The sequence below is a fragment of the Nothoprocta perdicaria genome, unplaced genomic scaffold (genome assembly GCF_003342845.1).
Source record: "Nothoprocta perdicaria isolate Ctin4 unplaced genomic scaffold, notPer1 scaffold_11, whole genome shotgun sequence".
NCBI classification, from domain to species: domain Eukaryota; kingdom Metazoa; phylum Chordata; class Aves; order Tinamiformes; family Tinamidae; genus Nothoprocta; species Nothoprocta perdicaria.
The window spans coordinates 3075723-3101021 of record NW_020454205.1 but is presented as its reverse complement, the minus strand read 5'-3'; the positions used below and the strand labels follow the sequence as shown (position 1 = coordinate 3101021).

At 43.4% G+C, this 25299-nt stretch overlaps 1 protein-coding gene and 4 non-coding genes across 6 annotated transcripts; all 5 read left to right on the top strand.

Moving 5' to 3' along the window:
• Positions 1-243: 243 nt before the first annotated feature.
• NOP58 (NOP58 ribonucleoprotein) lies at positions 244-23627 on the top strand. Of its 2 annotated transcripts, none has more exons than XM_026048133.1 (15): positions 244-322; positions 3085-3161; positions 4898-4950; positions 6587-6711; positions 7338-7474; positions 8654-8718; positions 9957-10091; positions 10900-11045; positions 11990-12116; positions 12705-12868; positions 13567-13701; positions 14768-14829; positions 17372-17505; positions 22492-22619; positions 23294-23627. In XM_026048133.1, exons 1-15 carry the CDS (start codon positions 278-280, stop codon positions 23348-23350), a joined length of 1590 nt encoding a protein of 529 aa, XP_025903918.1. In that variant the 5' UTR covers positions 244-277; the 3' UTR covers positions 23351-23627. The 2 variants fall into 2 exon arrangements, with proteins under 2 accessions (XP_025903918.1, XP_025903926.1); XM_026048141.1 differs by lacking the exon at positions 244-322 and adding an exon at positions 2977-3000.
• On the top strand, positions 5217-5304 carry LOC112956453. Its single transcript, XR_003251057.1, has one exon. It is a non-coding gene; the product is annotated as a small nucleolar RNA SNORD70 (small nucleolar RNA).
• Positions 9301-9389, top strand: LOC112956461. The gene has a single exon (XR_003251058.1). It is a non-coding gene; the product is annotated as a small nucleolar RNA SNORD70 (small nucleolar RNA).
• LOC112956476 lies at positions 11134-11217 on the top strand. Its single transcript, XR_003251062.1, has one exon. It is a non-coding gene; the product is annotated as a small nucleolar RNA SNORD11B (small nucleolar RNA).
• LOC112956468 lies at positions 12271-12356 on the top strand. The gene has a single exon (XR_003251060.1). It is a non-coding gene; the product is annotated as a small nucleolar RNA SNORD11 (small nucleolar RNA).
• Positions 23628-25299: the final 1672 nt, after the last annotated feature.

Sequence of the window (25299 nt, the reverse complement as noted above, 5' to 3'; positions counted from 1 at the left end):
GGGGCCGCCATGGGGCTGGGGGGGAACGGGAGGAGGGGGGGGGGAGCGGGGGGCCGTGCGCGGCGCCGAGGGGAGGGGCGGGCGCCGCTGCCACGTGGCCGGGGCTGCGCGCGGGAAACGCGCTCGCGCCGCCCCTTCCCGTGGCATCACTTCCGCTTCCGGCGCGGGCGCGTGTGCTCGGCCGGGGGCTGCCGGTCGTTGGCTCACGTGGCCGCGCGCCCCCTTTCCCGGGCGGCCGTTATAGCGGCCGTTAGCGGCCGTTGGCGCCGCTGCCGCCATGTTGGTGCTCTTCGAGACCGCCGCTGGCTACGCCATCTTCAAGGTGAGGCGCGGGGGCCCGGCCCGGCCCTGGGAGATGCTCCATAGCTGAAGTGCGGCCGCCTTCTCTGTTGCCGGCCCCGCAGAGGCGCTGGCTGTCAGCGGGCGGCGGGGAGCCGCGCCCGGGCCCGGCTCGCTCCCGCACGCGGGAGCAGCCGCCGCGGCCTGAGCGCCTCGCCGGCAGCGCTGCGGCCGGAGCGGCCGCCGGTCCCTGCGCTCGGCGCCGAGCTGGGGCCTCGGGGGAGCCGACCGCGCGTGTGTGGCGATGGCCTGCCGGCCTGATGGCTGCGCTCGGTCAGCTCCGAGCTCTTTTCCAGCTGTAGTGGTTCTCCAGCTCTACGGCACTGTGATTCACAGTTTATTAGCTCTGCTATGGCTTTAATGAGGCTCAGCTGGAGCACTGGGTGCCACATCGACTGTCTCTTCTCTTGCATGAATGTTGATACTCGTGTAGTCTTGCAACRACCTTCCTCATGCAACTTGATGGCACTTGGGTGTTTCTATTACTTTTCTCACCTTCTCCGTCTAGCCAGATATTTCTTTTGWTTGGCTTTGCAAGCACTAGTGTGGATGCAAGGAGAGCATGGTGCTGGTTTGCTTTGCTTTAGCCTGTATAACTACTTTCTTAGCACACCTGGTGCTTGTTTGGTCTGCCCTGAAACCTTCCTCCTCTTTGGGATGCAGCTGTGCAGCTTGGGCAAGGAGGATTTCAAGACATCTCCCTCTGGGAGAAAATGAAAATGGATCTGAAAGAAAAGTTYCTTTTTGTTCCTTCTTGCATCCAAGGAGTTGAAGTCTGTCAGCCTCACTGGAGGCTTTGTCCAGTGGATGTTCACAGTGGTTGATGTTCATAACTTCTGGTCTTKAGATTGAAAAGAAAAAAAAAAAGCAGCATCTCTAGTTAGGCTGGAACCTCCTGTGGTGGGAGCCAAGGCCCTTTTTAATCTACTGCAGAAACAGGGAGGCATGGAAATAGCCTGTCTTTGAATGCTTAGAGCCCAGTAGATGTAAAGCAAAAGTAGATGGAAAGGCATAAAGAGGAAAAGCTGCCTTGYGGAAGTTCTGCAGCTTCTTGCAGGTCCCTGTGGCTGCGGTGTGAGGCCTGGCTGTGATGTGTGTGCAACGCAGCCAGAGGGCACCAGGCAGCAGGAAGCAGCGTTTCCATGAGGCCTTCTCAGCACCTGCCCCGTGGGGACGAGTGCATGGCAAAGGGTGTTGGATTGGATTGTGGGAGGGCTGGAGTCTGCTGGCAGCGTGTGAGTGTAAGTAGCATTTTACTGAATCTTGTGCTTTGAGACAAGCTGCTATCAGTTTGCAGCTGCCCAGGCTGGGTATGAATCTGAGCTCCAGGTGGAGCTTGCAGTCTCATGGCTTTCCTTTCTCTTGCACAGTAGTTATTGAGCTACAAACATGCGTGGTGGTTGTAATGTATTCATTTCATAGCAGTTATCTCTGTAGAATTTAGTCTACATGTGTATTTTTTTGYTTGTTTTTCTGTTTTGGTAGCCTTTGGGTGGCTTTAGGACATCTGAATTTTGGGAAGCAGCTTTTCAGCAGTGCCCAGAGCTGTCCATTGCCACTATAACTGTGCTTTATCTTCTGCTGACAGATCTGTCCCGTAAACTGGGGAGCTCTCAGGTGGTCCTAGTAGGTTTTTCTTCCATTAAAGAGGAACAAGCAGAGTTCTGTTAGGGCAAAAACCACAACTATATTCCAAATCTTGGAAGACTTTTCCAATGAAAAGTCTTGCATCTTGTGGGACACATGACATTCCCAGGCATGTGTAACTTCTGTGTGCCAACAACCTCCATTTGGAGACATRTGTCTCTGTATCTCTCTTTGTGCAAATGTCTGTTACGGAGACTCAATTCTGCCTGCCTTGAGATAGGTAGGATGAATTGGAACAAAGAATTGGTACACTGAGGAAAGGGAGTGCTGAGGAAATCTGTGAGGAACCAAAATTTCATAATCTCTGGAGATTTCAGTGTGGTACCGAGTCAAACTGTAGCTGTTTTGGACTTAGCTGTGGGGATAACAAGCCATTGTTTTTGAGTGACGCAGAAGATATTCATGGAGCTATTTCCCTGAGCACTCTTCTAGGAATTCTCAGTACACTCTGCATTTCATGAAATGTATGGAGTATTGATAGTATGACTGTTAACCTTCTGAAGTTTAAAAACTAAGAGGGAATCTCCTTTGCACAGAGAAGGATCAAGCCATTGCTGCCTCTTAGGTAATTTTAGGCTCAGTTGGTTACAGAGCTGTGGTGAACAGTTGTCCTCATGGAAATATCCTCTTTGTTCTGTGGGTCAACTCAGATTAATAACTTGTGATAAGATCACTCCTTCCTGGTAGGTGTCTCAGACTTTCTGGTGTTTTTCCAAAGTGAGTAGTGGTGAGCTTGGTTTTGGGTCACTGGGGTTGTGTGCGAGTCCTGCAGGAGGTGGAGTGAGGCCAGTTTTGATAAACAAGGAGAGGGTTTTGCTTTGATGTGCAGGTTCAGAAGGACCCAGCCTTTATTGAGCAACTTATGTAATTCCATTGATAATAAAATGCTTTCAGTACAGTTGTCTATTAGTAGAAKAAAGCTGCTGAGAGAAAGCATTGAAACCAGAGATCACCAAAATTGAATTTGTTTCATATCTGACCTAACTTCTAGTGGCAGGAAGCGACATGGACCCGGTTTGGCTTTTCTCTGAATGCAGAGTGGAAAGCTTATGAAAAGAGTTTTAATTATACCTTTTTTTTCTGATTTCTTATCTATAGGTTCTAAATGAGAAGAAGCTTCAAGAAGTCGACAGTTTATGGAAAGAATTTGAAACTCCTGAGAAAGCAAACAAAATGTAAGTGGCTTTATGTGGAATAGCAGCCTGGCTTTTGGAAGAACGTGACTGCATGTGTATTTATGCACATCTGAGCTCCAGTAGAAATATTGATCCCCCTTCCTCCCTTCCCCCCCATTGTAAAATTAAAAGCTGTGAACAAAGATAGGAAGTGAGATATTCAAGGGAACTAAAGTGGAATCTCAAAATGGATGAAAAGAAATAGCTACTTTTATTTTCTTGCTGTGTAATTAGACTCTAGAAATGATTATAATGTGCCACTGAAGCAAAAAATTGAACAATATTGAAGAGATTTGGATGCCTTGAGAACAATATCCAAGCTTGTAATGCTTACACTGGTTGAAATGACAGATACTTGTGTTCATAGGCAGTCTTAAAATAAAAATTGGTTTAATCTGGCTGAAACTAATAGTATGCAACTTTCCTTGAACTGGGAGTTAGTTTTRTTGCCCATGTCAGCAGTGACTGTTGGTGTTGCCGAGTAGCTGTAGGAGGATTTTGTGTCCAGCAGCCAAATCAAGCTGGCAAATTGTCCYGTGGTTGCAGTTGGTGGTATATTCCTTCCAAGTCTGGGTCCAGGGTGTTATTTGGGAAAACTTCTAATGAAATTTAGTAGTTACAGGTACATCTTAACAGGTTATGCCTTGTATTTGTCCTGTTTTGTAAAAGTGCTTGAGGTACAGGACAGAATATCCCACATTCCACTAACTGTTTGCAGTGGTGTTAATTTTGTAGAAATATCCTGTCCCCTTGTTAGATTGGATTCATTTCCAATGGTGCTGATCGAGTTAATTCCCATCTTTCATGTGCTTCGGAAGAKGTATCAGTATAAGCCCGGAGCTTCTGTTGGGCTGTGCAGCAAATGCTTAACTTAAGCATTCAGCTTTATCTGTGACCTTGCTTCCTCTGCAGATACTTGACTCCCAAAGAGCAGCAGTTAATCAGAATTGGATTAGTCAAATGCCTGGCCTTGACAAGGAATTTACTGGATTGAGATAGCTTCATAGCTGTTACTTGAGATATCAGCACCAGAGATTGTGAGGGGGAGAAGGGRACTAGGCCTAGGGAGCTGACACAGTGTAGTCAAACAGTGTCCATAGGCTTATTGGCCRTAATCAGTAGTTTGGCAGTTTTTTGTTTAATAATTCTTTTTTTAAGCCTAACCTGAACTTCTATTTTAACATTAATTAYGGGGAAGGAGCAGAGAATTCATGGGCAATGAATCAGTTCAGTTTTAAAGTATTTGAAGGTGCATTTGGTTAAAAAGCACATTAGRTCTAGACTCTGCAGGACTCTGCGTTCCAGAGGCAGAAGGCTGCATTTTGAAGACTATGAATACTACCAATCACTCAGCAGTGACACCTGTTTCATCTATCTGCAGCATTAGCATTTGGATGGATGATGTCTGTCTTTAAATATGAGCTACAAAAAGAGGTGGCTCAAGTTTTCTGATCGTGCTGGTCCTAATTAGAAATATTAAATCAAAATTCCTGGAAATTTTTAGGGCTTTCTTTTAATAAAGATTGTGTGACACAGCTGAAGAACCTCAGCAGGCTCAAACTTAATCAGTGGATTTAGTTTTCTTCATCTTTATTGGGACAATGAATATTGATTTCTGCTCTATTGTAATCCTAGGAAGAAGTGGAGACCTAGTGGGAGATATAATAGAGACAGGAAAAAGAGATGTAGCATCTAGTTTATTGATCCGTTTACACATTCACATTTTTCTTCTGTAGTGTAAAGCTGAAACACTTTGAAAAGTTTCAGGACACAACGGAAGCACTTGCTGGTAAGTGAAAGGTAACACCATTTTTATTAAAAAACAAAAAAAGCTTTTTACATGTCCATTCCTTGCCTCTGTCCTTTCTCTTTTTCTTTCTTGTTTAGTTTTTTTAGATTATAAATTCTTCAAAGGTAACYGCTTTTGTTTGTCTTATGAGATCACCTACTTCATTGGAGGTTGATAGAGACCTAATGAGGTCTAGTTTTCCTACCACGCTTATTGCATAAGCAGTTCACTAATGAGCAATGAATAGAGCCTTTGACTGAGGTACGAGCTGTGTTGTCAGTGATGGATTCTTTCAGGAGCTGAATATAAATGATTTCAGCCAACATTTCGTCACTACCACTGAGACAACATGCTGGAGTCCAGTCGAGGGAGTACATACATTACAGCTGTTCTTGGTTTAGTGATGCATACTGTGCCTGCCTTTCTGCAGCCGCAGAAATGCCTGTGTTGTGCCTTAAAGAAATTTGTTAATTTAAACAAAATGGAAAAAGCCTTATATAGAATATTYTGTGTTATTTAAGCTCTTCAGTACTAGATGCTGTGGATTAGTTTGAGCAGGATGCTGAATGGTAGGCATTGTTCTGACATTGGTAGGTGGATGTTACCTGTTGCAATTGTGACCAAAGAATGGGTCTTGATACTCTGATGTAGCAGGGATAGCAGCTTTTTAAATGAAACCAAGGAAACTCTGCAGAATTGGAGTTGCTACCATTAGATAATGTGTTGCTACATGTTGGTTTTTCTTGTGAATGTGCATTTTTTAACACTATTACTTTGTCACATTTACTAATCTGTGAAATGGAGTGCCATACTTCTTGAAGGGAAAACAATGTGTCTTTAAGTGGACTAGGCRTTACTGGCCAGTATACTCATGAAGGATGGAAGGAAAACTCTGCATAACACTTCAGATTTTACTCTTGCTTTTCATCACAGTTTTGGGAATCACAGATCAATGGCTTCATGTGCTGTGCTTAAGATGCTGCRTTGATCTGAAGCTCAGTGGAGCACAGAATTGCATAAGTGTAGTCTTAACATGTATACTGCTTGGAATTGTAAAGCTTTTACTGTTATATTAATACTCAAGAATGGAGATGTCTTTTTAAAATTTCTTTCGTCTATGCAGTGTATATATTAAGAGAGTCCATATTTGGTCCCCCAGTCAGTGTACTTGGCTTCCTACTTTGTTGGGCTTTGGATAATGCACTGCCATTGCTAGGGGACACAGGACATTATTTAAATTAGAATATAGTCATTACTGACAAAGGTACCTAAAAGATGGTTGGGTAATTAAATCATACAATAAATGTTCCAATGCTTGCCAAGGTGTTAAGCATGCATCTAAAGCATATGACATTATCTGTAGAGTTCCTTAAACACAGTTTTCAGAAATAGAACTGGAGCCACGTGGAGGAAGTAGAGGGATTTGGGAGAAGAGTTTTGAATTAGAGCTCCAAAGGGATGAGCATCTATAGTTTTTTTCTTTATTTTGGTTTAAGCTGTTGCATAATGAGGTAGTGTTGCAAGTCAAATGAGCTATTGTGGGCAGTTGAAAAAAATTAACAAATCAGGAGCCCTAGTGTTACCGTTTTTAGGAGGGGAAAAGAAAGTRCATCTTTATTCCTTTTGTTTTCTGCAGCATCTACAGCACTTGTAGAAGGCAAGCTCAGCAAGAACTTGAAGAAAATTCTTAAGAAGATAGTGGCAAAAGATGCCCATGAACAGCTGGCTGTAGCAGATGCCAAACTTGGAGGTGTCATAAAAGTGAGAACTCACWTTGCCTTTCTTCCTTTGTCATACATTCCCAAAATATAATAAACAGGTTCCTGTTTCATTAGCAGTGGAATGTTTTACCTGTGCTGTTTGTGGTGTTGGAGAAAACTAAACCTTATCAAATGTGTGTTGTGTAGGCTGGGAAAATGTCTAGAATGAAAGTATGAAAGAGATGGATTGCTTTCTCCTAGGTGTCAAATCCTGGGAATCCCAGTCTCCTGACCCTGCTAACCTGTTCTGAAGATTTTTATTGTGCCCATGTCTTAGTGGTGCCTTAGGAGACTGGTGTGGGATATCCCCTAGGCTTTTAGCTTGTAATTATTTCTCCTTGATGCTAAACTGTTGCTAGTAAACTGTAAAGACCCAAGTTGTCAGTTCCAATGTCTGCATAGCAGAAAAGCCTTAATTATAAATCTCTTCAAGCTGAGGGGCTGTTAATKTGGGAGACTGAGGGTGTTACTGCCTTGAGCATCATCCAAGAAGGCTGATCCAGTTGACTGTCCAACTGTAAAATTGCAGTAGAAAAGCCAGGTATAACGAGATGATGCTACCAGAAGAAAATTTTTAAAGAATGTCAATTTTGTGCTTGATTTGGACCATTTCTTTGTATCCTGCAGGATAAGCTGAATTTGAGCTGTATTCACAGCCCAATGGTTACAGAGCTGATGAGGGGAATTCGTTCGCAGATTGAAGGGCTTATCACAGGCCTCCCTTCTCGGGAGATGGCAGCTATGTGTCTGGGCCTAGCACACAGGTAGGTTGCCAGTAGTGCCTCTCCTTCTGTTTCCTCCCCACTTCTGTGCCTTTGCCCATACTATGCTGCTTGGAGTGTCTCTAATGTGACCAGATCTTCTACTCATTCTGCATGTAACTCAAGGTGTATTTGTATATGAAGTCTAGTTTTATATGGAAAGAGTTTTCATCATGTTTCGGCTGTCTTTTAGGGTGAGGTTTCAGCTTTCCCAAAGAGGAAGTAGATAGTCTCCCTGTGCGTGTTATGTGCTTTAGCATTGGGTTTATCATATCCCCATTGCAGTGGTTTTAATTGACTCATGTAACTCCCTTGCTGCCAAGAACTGTGAGGCTGCCTTTGGGTCTGGTGAGTGCTCACAACTCTGAGGCTTCCTCATAATGCATTATGTGAATATTAAAGGCAGAGATTTCCTTCCTTGATGTCATGGCCTCATACCAAATCACTGGGTCAGCACTGTCAGGCACTCATTAACAAGTAGCTTTTTATCCAGGTTCTGATGTGATTTTGTTCTGTAACAAAATTAGTAACAAGAAGTTAGAGAACTTCTCTGCCTTTGGTAATTCCTTAAAAATACCTTTGGATTGGGGTTTTATTCCATTTGGGATGGGGGTTAATATTGACAAAGAGCTTTCAAGGTGTCCTCATTGATGCCATGTGTGTTTTACTGTGGCAAACTGTAGATGTGTTCTAAGAGGTTAAGTGTGGATTGACAGGTGGATGATAATGGTCTTTTGCAGCCAGAGGGAATCTGAGGAAGTTTCTGCTAGTGCTTCCTGTTAACATTGCTGGTACTTGCTGCTGGGTATGTACAGCTGGGGGATCAGCTCCAGCCACTGCAGAACTGGAAACACTATCGACAAATACTGCATTTGGTGGGGAGCCATACAGAAAGGAACCAGCAACGTATTTCCTGCCACAGTGTTCATGTTGCCTGTGGCGTGTGATGCAGATAGCCCCAGCTTTCCCTTTCACCCTKTTAATGGGTGTGTGCTGCATCACAGCAGTTGTGAAAACACGTGGCGGGTTTCTCCACTGACACAGCTGGGAGCTGTCAGTAGCATAAAACTGAGCTGGTGTGAATGACTGTGGATGAAGATCTTGATGCAAAATAGAAATGGGGGAACGTGCTCCATACTGGGATGTCAGGATGCTGATGAAACCATGTTTCTGTCTCCTCAGCCTTTCCCGATACAAGTTGAAATTCAGCCCAGACAAAGTAGACACCATGATTGTCCAGGCAATCTGTAAGTATACTTAGAATTTAAGTCCTTAATGGCTTCAGTTTAGGACTTTCTTACATTGCCTGTAGAAAAGCATTGCTGTCCAGATTTCCTCTTAGTGTCTTTCAGTAAACCAGGCAATTGCCTTCAGCTAGTGAAAAGGCCTTATTTTCTTAATAGGTCTTTGAACAATCAATAATGTTACTAAGGTGATACAGCAAAATGAGGTCAGTAGTCAATTTTCTTTGTCTAGAGATCAGTTAAAGTACAGGCTGTTATTACAAGCCCAGTCCTCTGAGAACTTCCATTGCCAGCACATATAACTTGAGTAGTGTTGGAAGGGTGTCTGTGCCCCACGGAGTGGGATTTTCTAAGCTTTGCTTATAACGATAACCTGTGTGAGGTGTTTTGTGGCAAACCCTTGTTAGACCCCTAAGAACCACTGCAGTGTATAATGCTGCATTCCATGTTGTGGCTTCCCTAATGTCAGCCTCTTACAGATGCTTAAACTCCAAACACAAATCTCACTATTCCTTCAAGACACCTACATTATAGCATGCTTGCTGTGAAGCAATGGTGAGGAATCCTGTTTGGAATATTAATTCCCAGACTGTTGTCAATGATGAAACATGGTTAAGCTGAAAATAATGATTTAATTTAGTTTTCTTCGTCACTACCACTGAGACAACAGATGGGAATGTTAGTATTGCATTAGAGAAATATTTTAGCCTCAGGGTTCTGTAGCGATGTATGCTGTGGGTGTTCTCTTACATTACAAATAGTTATTAGTCATATCTACTAAGTGGAAAGTCTACTGCATTTGTACTAGATGCCTTTATCAATTAAAGGACTAAATTGTCTTCTACAGTGATTTAATAGAAAATCAGTTTGTCAACATTGTCACCTTATTTCTTGAATTTTATCTGTCACTTGTGTGTAACACCTCAAATGGCTGGCTGAGAGGAAGCAGCTCACTAGTTGCTGTTCTCTTTCTGGGTGAATTTATTTTGCAGCTGTTAAAGGAGCTGTTTCTCCCAGGCAGTTCCAGTAATAAAATGCTCAGGCCCTACTTGTGAATTCTTGTATTTCTCTACTTTGCTTGGAGTTGTGCAGTTCTCTGAAAATGAAAGCTTTTTTAAAATCTTGCAGTTTGTTTTATTCCAAGCAGTCTTTGAGAAACATTTGGGCTTTATCCCTTTACAGTGTTTAAATGTGTTGATTTGAGTTTACCTTTTTAAAAATATTTAAATTCATTCTTATAGCCCTTCTTGATGACCTGGACAAAGAACTGAATAACTACATCATGCGCTGTAGGGAATGGTAYGGTTGGCACTTTCCTGAACTTGGCAAAATCATCACAGATAACCTAACATACTGTAAATGCGTGCGGAAAGTTGGTGAGTAATAAGGAGGCACAAGCCTGGGTAATGTTGTTTGCTTTTATTTGGCACATTGTGATACTGATTTGTAGATCTGCATTGTCCAACTACTCATGGCTGTGTATCCTGCCATCAGCAGTGATGTAAGCAGGGCCAGCAGAAAGCAGTGTACACTTGAATCTGTACATGCACRTGTACAGTTTTACCATTTGGACACTTAATGCTGTATGATTCAACCAGTTCTTCATGGACCACCAGCATATCTTCCTAGAATCACAGTCAGCAGACTAGTGTGGAAACTTGCTGCTAAAAATGATGTAAAGACTTACTAGCTGCTTGTGGGTGTTCTGAGACCACAGCTGCTGTGTTCATTGGAACAGAAAGAATGGCAACTTCGCTGTTTTGGACACTCAGTGACTTCTTTTTCCACTCCCCTCTGATGAAACTTGGAGTTAGAAAACCAGGTAGTTTTAATGGAACTTTTTCCAACTGAAGTTGGAGAGGTGTGTGTAGGGGTGCAGCTGGTGGTGTGTAGGTGGTATAGCTGGTGGTAACTGACTGATCATTTCCTGTTTTTCCTTTGTAATCTTGTTAAAAGAAATGTATGGTGTTTACAGAACATTTTTTTTTTGCTTCAAATGTTATGTTTCTAACCATTCCTGTATAGTATTAATATAAAAGAGGTAACTTTGACATAGGTTTGGGGAGTTCAGAAGAGGAAGATGGTACATTGAATCCACTGCGGTTACTGGAGTTTTCGTTGTCAATTTGCTCTTTAATTTGCTCATCTTGCCTCAACACACATGCTTTTATTTATCCCCTGCAGGAGACAGAAGAAATTTTGCTTCTTCTGATGTTTCTGATATCCTCTCGGAGGAGATAGAAGAGGATGTGAAGGCAGCTGCAGAGATTTCCATGGGGACAGAAGTATCAGAAGAAGACATAAACAACATAATTCACCTCTGTGACCAGGTATGTACATGTGGATGGACAGCATTAGTAACTCTGGGAATTGTATCAGTGCCTGTTCTGCCAAGGAGTGGTTTTCCCAGGGTCTTTGTGATGGCAGTGATGATTCCTAGAATGTTGCTCACCTGATGTACAAACATGAGGGTTCTCAGTCACTACCTCATCTGAGCCATCTTAGACTGATAGTGTTTACATAAAATCTTTGGAATGTGGCAGTCTTGGACTGGAATCTCTGCTTCAGTGTGCTTTTAGAAGCTTGGGAGAATGGTATTTTATACCCTTCTTTTAATGAATGAAGCTTCTTGTAGTTTTGAAGGTAGCTGAGAACATGTGGGTTAAAAGTAAAACTGAAAACTGAGGAGAATTAGGAGCTTTGCCCTGCTTTTGTCTAGATTGCATGTGAAATCCTCCTTCAGTGTTGCCAGTTGGATCCCTTTGACTTTGCCAGGGAGTGGCAGGATTGGGAGTAGAGAGTTCCTGTTCTCAGTCTAGACTGGGCTGCTTTTTTGTGTGTTCTAATTATGTGTATTTGTATGGAACAAGCAAAGAGCATTTATCCCATTTCAAGAGAATGGTGGCAAAGATTTATGTGAAAACTGAGTGTTCCAGGGTTTTGTCCTAAAGAAAATGTCCTTACTGAGTATTTTTGTTCTGCTTGGCTGTCTTTGGCATGTTGTCAACCCTCTTATCAAGAGCTTTACTGAGAAAATAAGTTGTATAAGGGAATGAGCAGCCCAGGTCCTGTATACTTCCTCGATGGGGCTCTGCACTGGGAAGGTGCCCTATATAGAGAGCTTTAAATAACTGGCTTTTGGCTGTCTGACCAGTTTGCACTTTGTTAGTCTCCTTGATTGGAATCCTCAGTGCTTTCTCACTTCAGCATGTTTGGCTCTTAATTTGGCTGTTGGCTAATACTGGTTCTTGTCACTGGATTTTGTCTGTGCCAGGTGATTGAAATCTCGGAGTATCGGACACAGCTGTATGACTACCTGAAGAATAGGATGATGGCCATTGCTCCCAACCTCACTGTCATGGTGGGTGAACTGGTTGGAGCAAGGCTCATTGCTCATGCAGGTGGGTGCCATGGGAAGCTCAGATGTCCTTGTCAAGAGGTTTTCCCTGAGGAGCTGCTTGGCCAAAAACATTATCCAAGGACCTGATGGACACCTTGTGGTAAAAGGGAGGAGGGTGGTTTTTGAGGAATGGGAATACTGGCATGAGCACAGTAGTTGTCGGTGATGATGTAGTTCTCAGTTGGCCTGGATTCTTTTCAGAAGATGAGGGCAACTTTAGTCACTACCTCTTCTGAGACACTTACTGAGCCCAGTGGTGATAGTTTGAGGTCTGGTGCTGGAAAGCTGGCACTGGGTTTCTGAGGTCAGACTGACTCAAAGCAGTAGCTGTATTTCAGTGTCCGTACTCGGTTCTACAGCACATTCCTGCTGTGTGACTCTCAGGAGTGGACATCGCTCCAGAGGAGTGTGTTTGAGTGAGCCCTCTTTCCTGGGGCYGAAATCAAACCAAGAAATGACTTCATGAAGTGAAGACAAAACACTTCATATGCAAATAGAAGGCTTTGCGTTTCCTGCTTCAGGAATCTAGTCTCTTGCTTCTCTAATTGCTTTGCTAGTAAATTAATGTTGCTGTGTTACTTCCTGTTAGGTTCCCTCCTGAATCTAGCTAAGCATCCAGCTTCGACAGTGCAGATATTGGGTGCTGAGAAGGCCCTCTTCAGAGCACTGAAGACCAAGCGGGATACACCCAAGTTTGGCCTTATCTATCATGCTTCCCTAGTGGGACAAACTACTGCAAAAAATAAAGGAAAGGTGAGTTGCAGAATTTTACCAGCTTGGCCTTTTCTTGGCATGGTGATGAGATGCCTTGAGCTGTGTGATGAGGCTCTTTCCATTTCTTGCTTTACTGTGTTCCTTTGGTAATATGGAAGCTGCCCCTGTCCCACAAATCTTCGAATGTCATTTCCTGTGGTGGAAAAAGAAGATGAGGTTGTCCCTTCAGTACATAGGGGAGTGTCAGATGCATTCCTGCCAAATTCTGGTGTAATGTTGGCTTTTCCCAGGTTATGCCCCTGCTTGCTTCTGTGTGCTACTGAGCTAGGCTGTTGCAGGCTTTAGCCTTCCTTGGAAATTGGTTACTGTGTGTACTTCAAGGCCTTAACTTGTCTCCCTTCTGCAGGGCTTAGGCTTTGATGCAGCTGCATATTTGAATTGTGGGGAGAGCTGTTCAGCTGGGAATTACACCTCTGGTTGACCTTGTCTAAGGGTTGGGGTGGAGTGGGAGATATAAGTAACTTGCTAGGTTCAGATGTTGCTATTTATCTAGAAAGCATGCTGTTGTGTTAACAGTATTTCCATGCTAAAGCAGTGATGTATTGTATTTTGAGGTGCAACACAGCCAAAGTAAGTGGTTACTTTGTGCTTCTGTTTGTGGGCATGGTTTGTAGATTAGAATGAATCATCACCTTATGTTCATTCTTAGCACTTAATGCTTGTTTTGCCTTTTTCAGATCTCTCGAATGCTGGCAGCTAAAACTGCCTTGACTATTCGTTATGATGCCCTTGGAGATGATACCAGTGCTGAAATGGGAGCTGAGAACAGATTAAAAGTAGAGACAAGACTGAGGCATTTGGAAGAGAGAGGGGTAAGTCCAGCAGATGGCTCAATAAAGCAAATATTGTTAAAATTTGACTTCTGTGTTCCCTGTGTTTATGGTATTTGATTTTTCTGATGCACTGCTCTCCAACTCTTTTTTCCCCCTACTTGACTGTGATCTGCTATCACTGATTCTTCCTTCCCTCCTTAGAAGAGGGCTCCTATGGTATTTTTGTTTATTCCTCTCATTTCCAGCATTTCCCCAAAGTCTGCAGGTTGGCTGTGCTTAAGTCTTTAGGAGCTCTCTCTCCAGAGTCAAAGCAAGAAGTTGTTAGCGTGGAAGCTGGAGTGCTGCACTGCACTCCCATCACCATGCACTGTGCACGCTGCCTTTCCATACCTCCTGTTCCATCTGTTGCCGTTGGTGCAGCATGCCCGGGAGCGTAGGGTGCATTTTCTTTCATGTGGCACACCAGCATTGTGGCCTTTTAAGCTATCACTCTGCAGCCTTTGCAGCTGGATCTCTGAGGCTAATGCTGTACTACTGGCATCACTGCTACAAAAAGAAGAATCCAGAAAAACCTGCCCACGCCTCCTTGAGCATTTCTTAGGTGGCACTTCCYGTGGAAGAGAAGGCAGAGAGCCTTGTTTAATACCAAAACATGAGCAGATTGCCTGATAAGTACATGTTTAGTCCAGATCAAGTTTTGAGCCTGTATTGTGGGTTTTTAGGTTGACTGGATGCCAGCTGTAGTGCAATGCCTGTCCAGACGTGCATCAATATTTGCAGGAAAGTGTACACAAAGAACTGGTGCTGTTAATTTAGAGGCATGGTTCTGTGATCCTGCCTATCACATGTCTATGCTATGTTTGATCTGGTGCAGGATGCATTGACTTCTTGYAGCGTCAAAAAAACCCACACTTCTTTCTCACTCCAGTTATCTCCCTGTCACTATTTTACTCCTAAGCGTAAGACTTGTACAGTTTTGTAGAGCCTGACCAATAAAATATGCCTATCTTTCCATTTTTATCTCCTTTCAAGGACTGTGGAATTTGAATTGTGAATTGTTTTCATTATGAGTAACTTGTTYTTCACTTCTAAATTTTTGTTTCAGATAAGGAGAATAAGTGGCACTGGAAAAGCCTTGGCCAGGGCAGACAAGTATCAAAATAAGAGGTGAATAGTTTTTCCTTTCAGCCTGGCTGAGTATAACTCTCCTTATTTTTATTAGTAAGAGGCTTTTTGGTTGTGGGCTGAATTAAGATCCAGAAAGCATTTTCAGTGCACTTAAACACTGATTGTAAGTGGGAATTTCCATTTACTTGCAATATACAGTTGTGGCAAAGCCATTGAGGAGGAGAAAGTCCTGGTTTTCTAATAGTAAGCTTCCAGTACCATCAGATAGAGAGTATATTTAGATGTTATCAGAAGTTGAATAGTTTGAGGAGTTAATATGTAGCAGCTTTAATGCAAGCCTGAATAATTTAAATTTCAGAAAAATCAGAATTTGAATGAGTGTCTTTAGTGTGATTGAAAGCTGCTAAAGAAAACTGATTAGTCTTAAAACAAAAATGAAAAATGAAAAGCACTYCTTTGGCTTCATTCCTTTTGTTATGTCCTGTATGCAGTAGCACAGTATTGTAAGCCGTAAATACCCTGCACTCTGGCAGGAAGCAGTTAGAGCAGTTTCTGGTACTGGAAGTGATACTCTAAATTGCAGATGAGTTATGTTGATGAGTTGAATGTGTAAATACAGAGAAAATCAGTGTTGAGAGAGGGAGGAGGAAGTTGGGAACAGTTTATTGTTGATCTGAGTTGTGTGACCAGGGCTTTTCCCCTTGGTTAAGAGCTTCTGGTTCAACTTGACCTACTTATTTTGGTGAACCTTTGGTGTAGAAGTAGGGCGGGCTGCTAAGTTTTGTCAGGAAAGCATGTGCTGCTTTACCCATCTGCAGTTTCCTGGCCTCTTTCCTCAAACCTGACTATAATTTAGTCTGTGCCAAACATCTCAGTGTCATGAAGGCTCTGATTTCTGGAGCAGTGTCTAGAATTGGAAAGCTTTTAAAAAAGACAACAGGGTTGTCAGTGAAGGAAGCAGCGGTGAGTCCAAGGAGGCAGTCGCTTGAGGAGGAGGCTGGTGGGGAGGAGACAACATACTTGGAGGTTTTTGATCTCCTGGAGAAGGGAGTCATGCTGTCCCGCCAGGACATGTTTCCACTGTTAGACATGCTCTGCAGACATGTYCAGGCTTGGGGGAGAGGCGCTGCAGATAACTTCTGGCTGTTTGGCTTCGTCTCCCTGTCTGAAAGGGAAAGATGTGAAAATGCCCAGCTTGTACATAAATGGTAAAAATCAGTGTTTCAGGATTTTTCTTTCAGGAGTGGATTTTGTTCCTGACCTGGAGCAGTACTCTGTTAGTCTAGCATCTGTAAACTGGTTCAGTCCCTGTCAAATAGTCCTTCTCATGTAAAGTTACTGTATTGCTGTTTTATGGAGCTTCTTTTTGTTTGGCTAAACTGGTGTATTAAGCAGTTCGTCCAAAATTTGTCATGTATGAAATCGAGGATCCCATATGGATTTGCTACATCAAGCTAATATTTTTGAAGTTTACTGTAAGGTAGTTTGTAGMGATGAGGCCCAAACCCCCTGTTTCAGTATATTCTCAAGAATATATATTCGGCAGACTTATGTGATTTGCCAGTTTATTATTAATGTTTTGACTCATGCAAGCCAGTGTACTCTGTTTCAGTTAGAAACCCTGGAAAGAACTCAGCAGTTGCAGAAGGCTCTGCAATCAATTTTTTCAGTGTGTTGTTCAGGGTTCATACCCACTGGAATAAATTGTGGTACTTACAGGAGGAATTGAGGATTCTGCTGGCATTACCATGTGCTTCTCAGCTTAATCACTAGTCTGAGATGCTTGTAATTTACTGTGGCAAGAAGCTGCTCGAGTAGCTTGATTTTGAAGAAGTCTGGATGCTCAGAATGAGTTGGTGGGTGGGGAAGCAGTAGTTCATGGTTTCCTTTTTCCTTCAGTAGGAATTCTGTTTTGACCAAGTCTGAAACCAGTTGATTATCTAGTGTTAGGTGAAGTAAACTTTTGGCTGCCTTTACACAGCAGAGACTTGTATGTTGGGGTGTCTGGTGCTCACTAGGCTGCAGAAGAGTCAGGAGCTGAGTAAAAGGCTGCTCTGTACCCAGGAAGAGGAGGCTTCAGACACAGGTTAGGGATTTGGCAGCACCATGAAGTCAGTGCTGGTTACAGGGAGCATCCAAATAGGCTGTAGGTTACCTGCTTTGGACTTGTGAGCATAATAGTGGAGGGATAATGCAGAAGAAGCAAGAATTAAAGTGACTTCTCAACCCTATGTGTATGTGACCATACAGCTGTGATGGGAAGGCCTTCCTATGTGAAGAGATGAACATGATGGGTAATGTATGTGCTCTGCACAGCCCTGAGCGATTAAAAACCAGCCCTGAATTCTCATTTGAGCAGGTACAYTGCATCTGGCTAGATGGTCATGCTTCATGAGGTTATCTCCTGTAGTCAAGATTGCTGATTGAGCTGTGTTTAAGAGAAAGGACCTGGCAACCAGTAAATGCTTTGAACATGGTTGGAGAGTGTTCTTGAAAGGTTGTGTTAKTCCACTGTGGCATCTTGCCTGTAGGGCTAGCTGCTCTTTCTGTAACTGGGACTGACTTGTTTCCTTCATTACAGTGAAGTTAAGATATACGATCCCTCTGGGGACTCTACGCTTCCTACTGTTCCAAAGAAACGCAAAATTCAAGAGGTGGAAGACCAGGACGCCGGGGTTGTTGTGAAAGCAAAGAAGCTCAAAACAGAGACTAAAGGTTGGTTGCTGCTGCTGGCATGTTGCTGTGCAGGGGTGTGTAAATGTATATAAGCCCCAATATCTGGTTATTCTCCTTAGTGGGGGGGGGGTGTCACATAATGTATTTTAAGAACTTCTTTATGGACTGGCACTGAATCTTAGGTGCAGGTATTTTAAGTATCTGCTTCTTGATGGTTGCAGGCTTAGAAAATAATAAAGATGTGTTCAAATTGCATTTATATTATAGAACTTCTTTCACAGTATCTTGATGTTTAGGCACTGATACCTTGAAGCAAAACAGCTCATTTTTAAGATTAAAAAAAAAAAACCTACTTTCACCCAAAATACCATTTGACTGTGTGTAAATTATCACCAATTTATCTGATTTATTTGTGTTTAACAACTGTGCTTTGGAAAGAGAAAACTGCATTGTGCTCAGTTCATTTGTTCCTTCTCTGATGAGTTACTGTGTGAGCAGAGGCTTTGGACTGTGATTTTGGTACAGTCAGTCTGCATTTATGTTAATGTTCTGTTTAAGAAACTTATTTTCCCACCAGTGTGCACTTCCAGCACCTCTGAATTGTTGGCTTAACTTGCTGCAGTGGTGGACTACCCTATGTGTAACTCAAGAGGAAAGAGAAGAGGGCTTTAAGTCATATATTATGGAACCTGAGCCAGGTCTGGGTGTGAACTGCACTCTGTTCTGTCAACTGCCTGTGCCTGCAGGCAAAGGCTGTCAGAGCTTTTCACTACTGCCCTTTTCTGTGCTGTTGTGCTCTAGACATGATATCAGAGCACTTATGCTGGTCCTGTACCTCTCACGCTCACCTTATACTGAGGTGATCTTTCCAGATGCTGGTTGGTTGGTTCGCAGTGTCTGTGCACATGGACCAAGCACTTGGCAAGAAACTGTGAGAATTAAAGCAGAACTGGAGGGAGAACCCTTTATACTATAAAGATCCAAGCCCCAGCTTAGTCTCTCATATTTATCGTAGTGGAACAAGGGCACATGATTGCTCTGTAGGCTTGAACTTTACCCAGCTGCTATTTGGAGAAAAGGTGGGTGTTCTCGCTTCTGTTTTCCATAAGCTTTTGAACCGACTTCCCTGACAGTCTCAGGATTGTTCCCATGGCCTTCCCTGCTGTTACCAAACTGTGCTGACATCTCACAAGCGTAAAGTCCTTGTGTGTGAAATTTGGAATAATTTCCAGCCTGCTGTGTTCAGTGTGAGGATAGATTTCTTTCTGTTCATAAATACATTAGTTAATTGTCCATGATATAGAAAACCTGCTTCTGCATCTGCTCCCTTTGCTTTGCTCACCATTGATACCTTTTAGCTGAGGGTAGAGCTTAGCAGTCATCCTTGAGTTAGAGTATTATCTGAGCATTAGGCAGTGTGCAGAATACTGYTAAGCTGCCAAAATCCTCTCTGCTGTTTGGTGTATTTTTTAAAACATTTTCTAAARCGCAACATGTTTCAGATGTTGGGGTTTCAAATGTGTTGTCCAGTTTCCTAAAAAGGAAGGGCATCCTTCAGATGTATGGTTTGTAGTCCCTTTTTTTCCCCAGCTCTGCAAGTACAGTGGGTTGTTTTATTGGGATACTTGGATTTTATAACTAAGACATGTGCCAGGTGCTTCAGACTAAGGAAGAAGCAACTCCAGAGAACTTATTTACCTTTTATCACCTGTCTGCAGATCTCATCCTTTCCAGCTTTATTCCCTTAAAATATTTCTGCAGTTGTTTGGCAAATTCTTGTTCAGTGACCCAGCAGAACACCTGGGTTGCCTGACAGTCTGCAGAGGCAGCAGCCTCCTCTCCAGGCAGGGCTGGTGTCTCTGCGTAATGTGCTGCGGTGGAGGTGGCTGCAGGAGCTTTGTGCARCAAGCTCCACAGCACACGGGGTAGGAAGTGAGGGCCATGCTACAGAGGAGGTCCCAGCTGTGAGGTTTATGCTGCTTGTCCCATTTGAACACATGCAGGTGCTTCAGTTCTGCTATTCTTGGCTCTGTTCTTTCTAGTAGGCTCTTCACAGAATCACAGAGTGATTGAGGTTGGAAGGGACCTCTAGAGATCATTGAGATCAACCTCCTGTTCCAGGTGGGACACCCAGAGCATGTGGCACRGGGTGGCATCCAGGTGGGTTTGGAAGATCTCTGGAGAAGGAGACTCCACAGCCTCCCCGGGCAGCCTGTGCCAGGGCTCTGGCACCCTCACAGTGAAGGAGTTCCTCCTCACATGGAGATGGGAGGTTGTGCATCCAGCCATGGTATTGCATGAGAAGTCTCTGCCCCCTTCCATATGCTGTTTGTGCAGCTGTGTGCCGAACGGGGCTGACAGAAAAGGAGTCCAGTGAAAGAAAAAAAACACCCAGTTAGTTTTGAACCAATTTGCAGTACAAGGGCAAGCGAAGTTAGGGCTAGTAATGAACTGGGAAGCTGACACTGTCACTGAGGAATGATTTGTCTTCTCGTTCCTAGAGTATTTGTAGTAAAGGAAACAATTTTTAAATCATGGTTGCCTGGAACTTAAATGCTCCTGTGAGTGGAGGTGCCATGTTCTGTCTCCCTGCTTAGGCTGCACATCTGGCAGTTCTTTAGATAGGAACAGATGGGGAAGCAAAGGGGATGGGAGTATGATTTCAGAACACATTGATCTTTTGCACCTAAAGAAGGCTGAAAGGAAGGATAGTGCCTGGAATAAATTAAAGCGTCGCCTTTTAATACAGCCCCCTTTTTAAATTAGACTTGGGGATTGAACTATTTGCATTTAAGCATCAGGGTATGATATTAGCTAGTCACTTGAAAAGGTCCATCTTGCAGAGAGAAATGCCTGTTTAAGTTGAGAGAGCCCTGCCAGAGCTAAAGCTTTAAATGATGGGGCCATGATGATGTATGGGGTGTTTAGTGACAGACCCTTTGGCTYGTTTTGGCACGTTTGAAGCGGGCTGTGAGGAGGAGGGTGCACCTGAGCRTGTGCAGGAGCTCCGAGAGGCAGTGCAGGGTGGGCAGGAGGCACCGCAGCCGGTGACCCAGCACTGCAGGACYGCAGCCGAGCGGCTCCTGCCCGCAGCACCGCTCCCGAGCGCACCGCTCCCGAGCGCTCCGGGCTTCCTCTGCGGCCGCATGAGGAGCCCCGCTGGGCTTGAGGCGCTCGGAAGCTCTGCTGCCGGAGGGGAAAAGAGCAGCGCCCCTGGAGCCTCTGTCCTCATTCTGCCCCAGTGCAAATGCACAGGGTCTCGTGATGAGCTTTGCTACAAAGCAGCAGCCTGAATGTTTGCGAAGGCACCTGCTGCAGGACATGGCAGGTTCTGCTCCTTGCTCTCAGGCCCTGTGATGCACCGAGGAATAACMGGTGATTTTCCTGAGGTACCACCTAGCATTTCACCTGAAAATGCTTGGCCTCCCTCTTAGTAATCCAGCTAAGTGCAAACATGCAGTATAGCAAATGTATTCCAATTGTATTGGATGTCTTTAATGTATACACTTTTTTCAGCCACCTTTTATTTATCTACATCATCCCCATAGAAYTGGGGAGGCTAACACTTGTTTACACATTTTGGAACCTTTTACTTGCATGCCGTTCAGTTTGAATAAACTGATTCTGCCATACACATCAAAATTATCCATACTAGTTCTTTAATTAGGAATCTTTTGCTGTTTTGCCTCTGATGCTTTTACTGTCAGAGAACCGCACATGCTATGTGGCTTTATTTTGCTGAAGATGAGGCCAGAAATTTTCTAACCTGAAGACTAACTTTTGTCTGAATGTAGTGTYGAAGGCAGAGCGGAGCATATTTTTGAGTTACAGAATCAGTTTTGCTACCCTGAGRAATTAAACTTGCGACAGTGCAATGGAGGTGTTAGGAAGCTGCATGTTTTTGGGCTTCTGAAATTGCGCTGGGTTTGTTCCTGTTTCTGTAAGCAATAGGTGAGGGCACTTTGCAAATGAGACTGGTTCTGTTTTGGGGGGAGCACTGAGAGATTATTCCAGAGTCGCCCTCTGGTCACAGCTGTACTCGGCACAAACACCCTGGTTTCAGCATCTTGGTTTTATGGCTACAGAAGGAYTGTGGTGGCTGCTCCATGACCTTACATGAGTACTGGTGTGTGCTGAGAAACTTGGTGTCCCACCCTGGCTCAGGTGTGCTGATAGATGTAGCTTGGGTAGATGCCACTAACTGCCATGTAAGCTGTCCCATCAGTAATGATTTCTGCTTGCTTTCTTTACCTAGTAATTTCTAAAACGATATGGCCTGTATCATAGTAAATGAGTGGTAAATGGTAGTGCCTCTACCACTGTGATTAGATATTTCCTGTAGAAACAGGCAGGATTTGTTTTCCTGGACACAAATATCAAAGAGCATTGGTGAGTCTTTCCAAGGGTTAAGTCTTGCTCTACACAGATATTTCAAACCCTGTCACACACAAGTGCTGCGTTGGTTCTTTGCATTTGCCAGTCTAAACTGTTAAAGGAAGATTGCTGATTTGCTCTTAGCAGATTTCTAAGATCAAGATATGGGAATTGACTATGAATATCGTGCTGCTAGCTGAGTGCATTTTAATGTGAGTTTTAAAGTTCTCCGTTCTTGAGATGCTGGCGAAAATATTTGCCAAGCTCCAGAACAGTCTGTTCTYAGGAAAGCTACTTGAAGATAATTTGGCAGACAAATCAAAGCACACAAGCTTGTTCTGAACTTCAGGAGCAGCGTTTAGGAGTGCTCTTTGTGCCAGGAGATGTGARTAGCGCTGTCTGAACACTGCCACTTGTGTCTTAGGTAGCTGTGTGTTTTGATAGAGCAAGGACTAGTCACGCAATCGAGAGATGAAGAGGAGCCAATAAAAAGAAGACACTGTGGAGAGATTCTGTATTTTGCATTGTTCCCTACTGTTTTTGTTGTGTCTTAGTATCTTGTAGGAAGCACAGAGAGACTTTTTCTTGTTTGCCACGTATGCTTTAATGGTTGACAGTCTGCCTTTTGTTTTCCTCCCTTCTGTGGTGCAGAAGAGACGAATGTAGAAGAGAGTGAACCTGTCAAAAAGAAGAAAAAGAAAAAGGAGAAGAAGAGGCAAGCAGAGGCTGAAGATGAGGGAGCCCTGAATGAGGAAGCAGCCACCAGCCCTACAGTTGAGGTGAGAGATCTGCACWGCCAGCTGCCTCATCCTTCATGGGAACAGATTCTCTTTGAAACATTGAGTGTGGGGGGGAGCATATTCTTATCTATATAACTCATGGTATGTGAAGGCTTTTTGACTCTTTAGCAACTTTGTTTCATCATATCAGTCACTGTAATGTCCAAGAAGACCAGCCTTACAAAATAAGGTCTGGGAAACTGGTGACTGTAATGTCTCCCCACACTGGGAATGTTTCCTCTGCTTTCTGCCTGCTTCCAGCTTTGGGTTTCCCCTCTTTCTACTATTTTTTTTTTTGGAAAACTGGGCAGGGTGTCCTTTGATTCTGAACCACAAATCTCTAGTGTTCAGGACAGCTGAACCTGAACTGTGTGATGTCTTCTAGTATCAGCAGAGTGGATGCAGTCAAACAGAGCCAGTTTGGAAAGCCTGTTCTCTAATTGGGATTTCATTTCCCCTGCTGTCTGATGCAGACTGAGCTGCCAGCAGTGCGAGGGGCAGCCCAGTTTCCCCTGCCCCTGCAAAGCAGCACGTGGCATTAGCAGCCAGGGAAGGGAATATCTGGAGTTGTGCTCAGATCCTGGTAGTGGTTGTGCTGTTCTGAGGATGCCTGTGTTGCCTAGCGACGTGGGATTGTGCCCCTATGGCTTGTTCATAACATCGTTTGTTTCCAGAACGCAGAGAAAAAGAAGAAGAAAAAGAAGAAAGTGAAAGAGGAGGATGAAGACTGAGGAGCTGAGGGAGACAGCCCTATGGACAGCTGCTTCAGAGTAGTGGTTTTTAAGTAATTTCTATAACCTTTTGCTAAAAACTGTAAGTTCCCTATGTTGGAAGAGGGCAAGGAGGTGGATTTGGCAGATATCTTCTACCCTAGAATGGAATATTTCAGTGGCTCTGCTACTTAAGAGGATTGCTGGTGTTTTTTTGCAGTTCCTTTTATTAAGCTCACCATAGATCCTCTTTTCATATGCAGTCTCCACTGATAAACAATAAAAACAGTTTTATGGAGATTTTGTGCCTCTGTCTTATTTATTGACTTTTTAACCCATATCACTACTTCTAAGCCTGTTTAATGTTTTAAATGAATAATCATTAAAAGAAGCTTTTCTAAATGTGTAAATGCTCTGTTCTGTAAAGAATTCAGAGCTCATACTCAATTCATAAAGATGGAAAATACTTGTTTTTGTGTTGCAGCCACCTCTTATGCTAGATGTTATGGATCCTTCTGTGGTTGCAGTTGGTGGTGTTTTACTGTGCAGAGCTCTGTATCACCTGGGAGTAGTGAGATTTTTCCAGTTCATGTGCATTTTGCAAGAAAAGTAAGCTTAAATCTTCCAGCAGGCAGCAAAGGTGTTGAGATCTGTAATGAGACAGGCTTGGCTGTTAGGGCCCTTGGCACTTTATTGTGAGTGTATTCTCCAGCATGAAACATTACAGATATGAGCTCAGTTTTCTCTGAACTGTTAATGCAGTCGCTTTCTCCAAAGTCTCAGATAAATTATGTATATGCTGCTCAGGAACTGTCCTATATAATTTACCCCAATCAGAAAATCTGTGCGAACTTCAGTTGCTTAATAAGTAATCAGCAGAATTGAGATGCAAAGAGGTTATTTTTGTGTGGCCACTTTCTCCTTTTGCTTATTGGTAATAAGGGAATATGAATCTTTTGTTGTATTTACAACTCTTTAGTTGCTTGTTACTTATAAACCAATGTCCATTCTCAACCTCAGGCCAGGGTAATGTACTTTAATCATGAAGAAATATCCTGGTTTTTGGTCCAATAGTGTGTGTATTTCAGTATCAGTATAACCAGAACTTCTACTTTATTGTGCTTGTAAATTTCTAAAGTGCTGTTAGGTTGGTTAGTTGTTTTTGTTTCCTTTTTTTTTTCCTTTAGTGAAATTGCTTTGGAGAAAATAGGGCTGAGATCTATGTGCATGACCCASAGAGACTGTGGAATAAAGGAAGTAAAAGTTTTAAGCTTTTCAGTCCTGCATAGAATATATATTATCTGCTACTACCTMTTAAGCAGGTATGGAAATAAGTTCTAGTTCTGTGTGGAAATAATTCTGGGTTCTGCCTTGAAGTGCTAGACTCTTCATCCTAGAAACACAGAGGTGCAGATCCCAAAGGATGGCTGCTGAAACATGGATAAGAGAAATCCCTGAGAGTAAGCAGTGGCAATGCAGACGGCAGTTACTGCAACCCGTGGTTGCTGTACCTGATGGTGCTTATCAATTCTGGCAGGTAGGGCTGTGCTTTTATGTGGAAATATGGTTTTCCATGCAGGTTTGCAGATTTGTTTAAAAATCTGCATTTCTGTTTAAAGAAGTAAATAGTTGGAGAAGAATATAGCCTTATTTGACAGATAACAGTGACACAGTGACTACGCAAAAAGTAGGGCAGACCATTTAATTAGGACTTAAGCCTTTTAATCTTTTAAAAATAGTGGGTTGTTTTTTGGATTTATTTTTTATTCTGATTTTTTTCCAGCATGTCTCAAGCCCCATAGTAAAATTATTATGTACTGCCTGCACTAGAAGACACTAAATCCTTGGAGGGGAGATGTCCARGTATCTTGCACAGGCTCTTGGAGGACTTGACTACTGTGCCAAGCTGTGGGGGAAGCCTCTGCAACACACTTGCTCTGCTCTTAAGAATTTAGCCCTGTGATAGATCT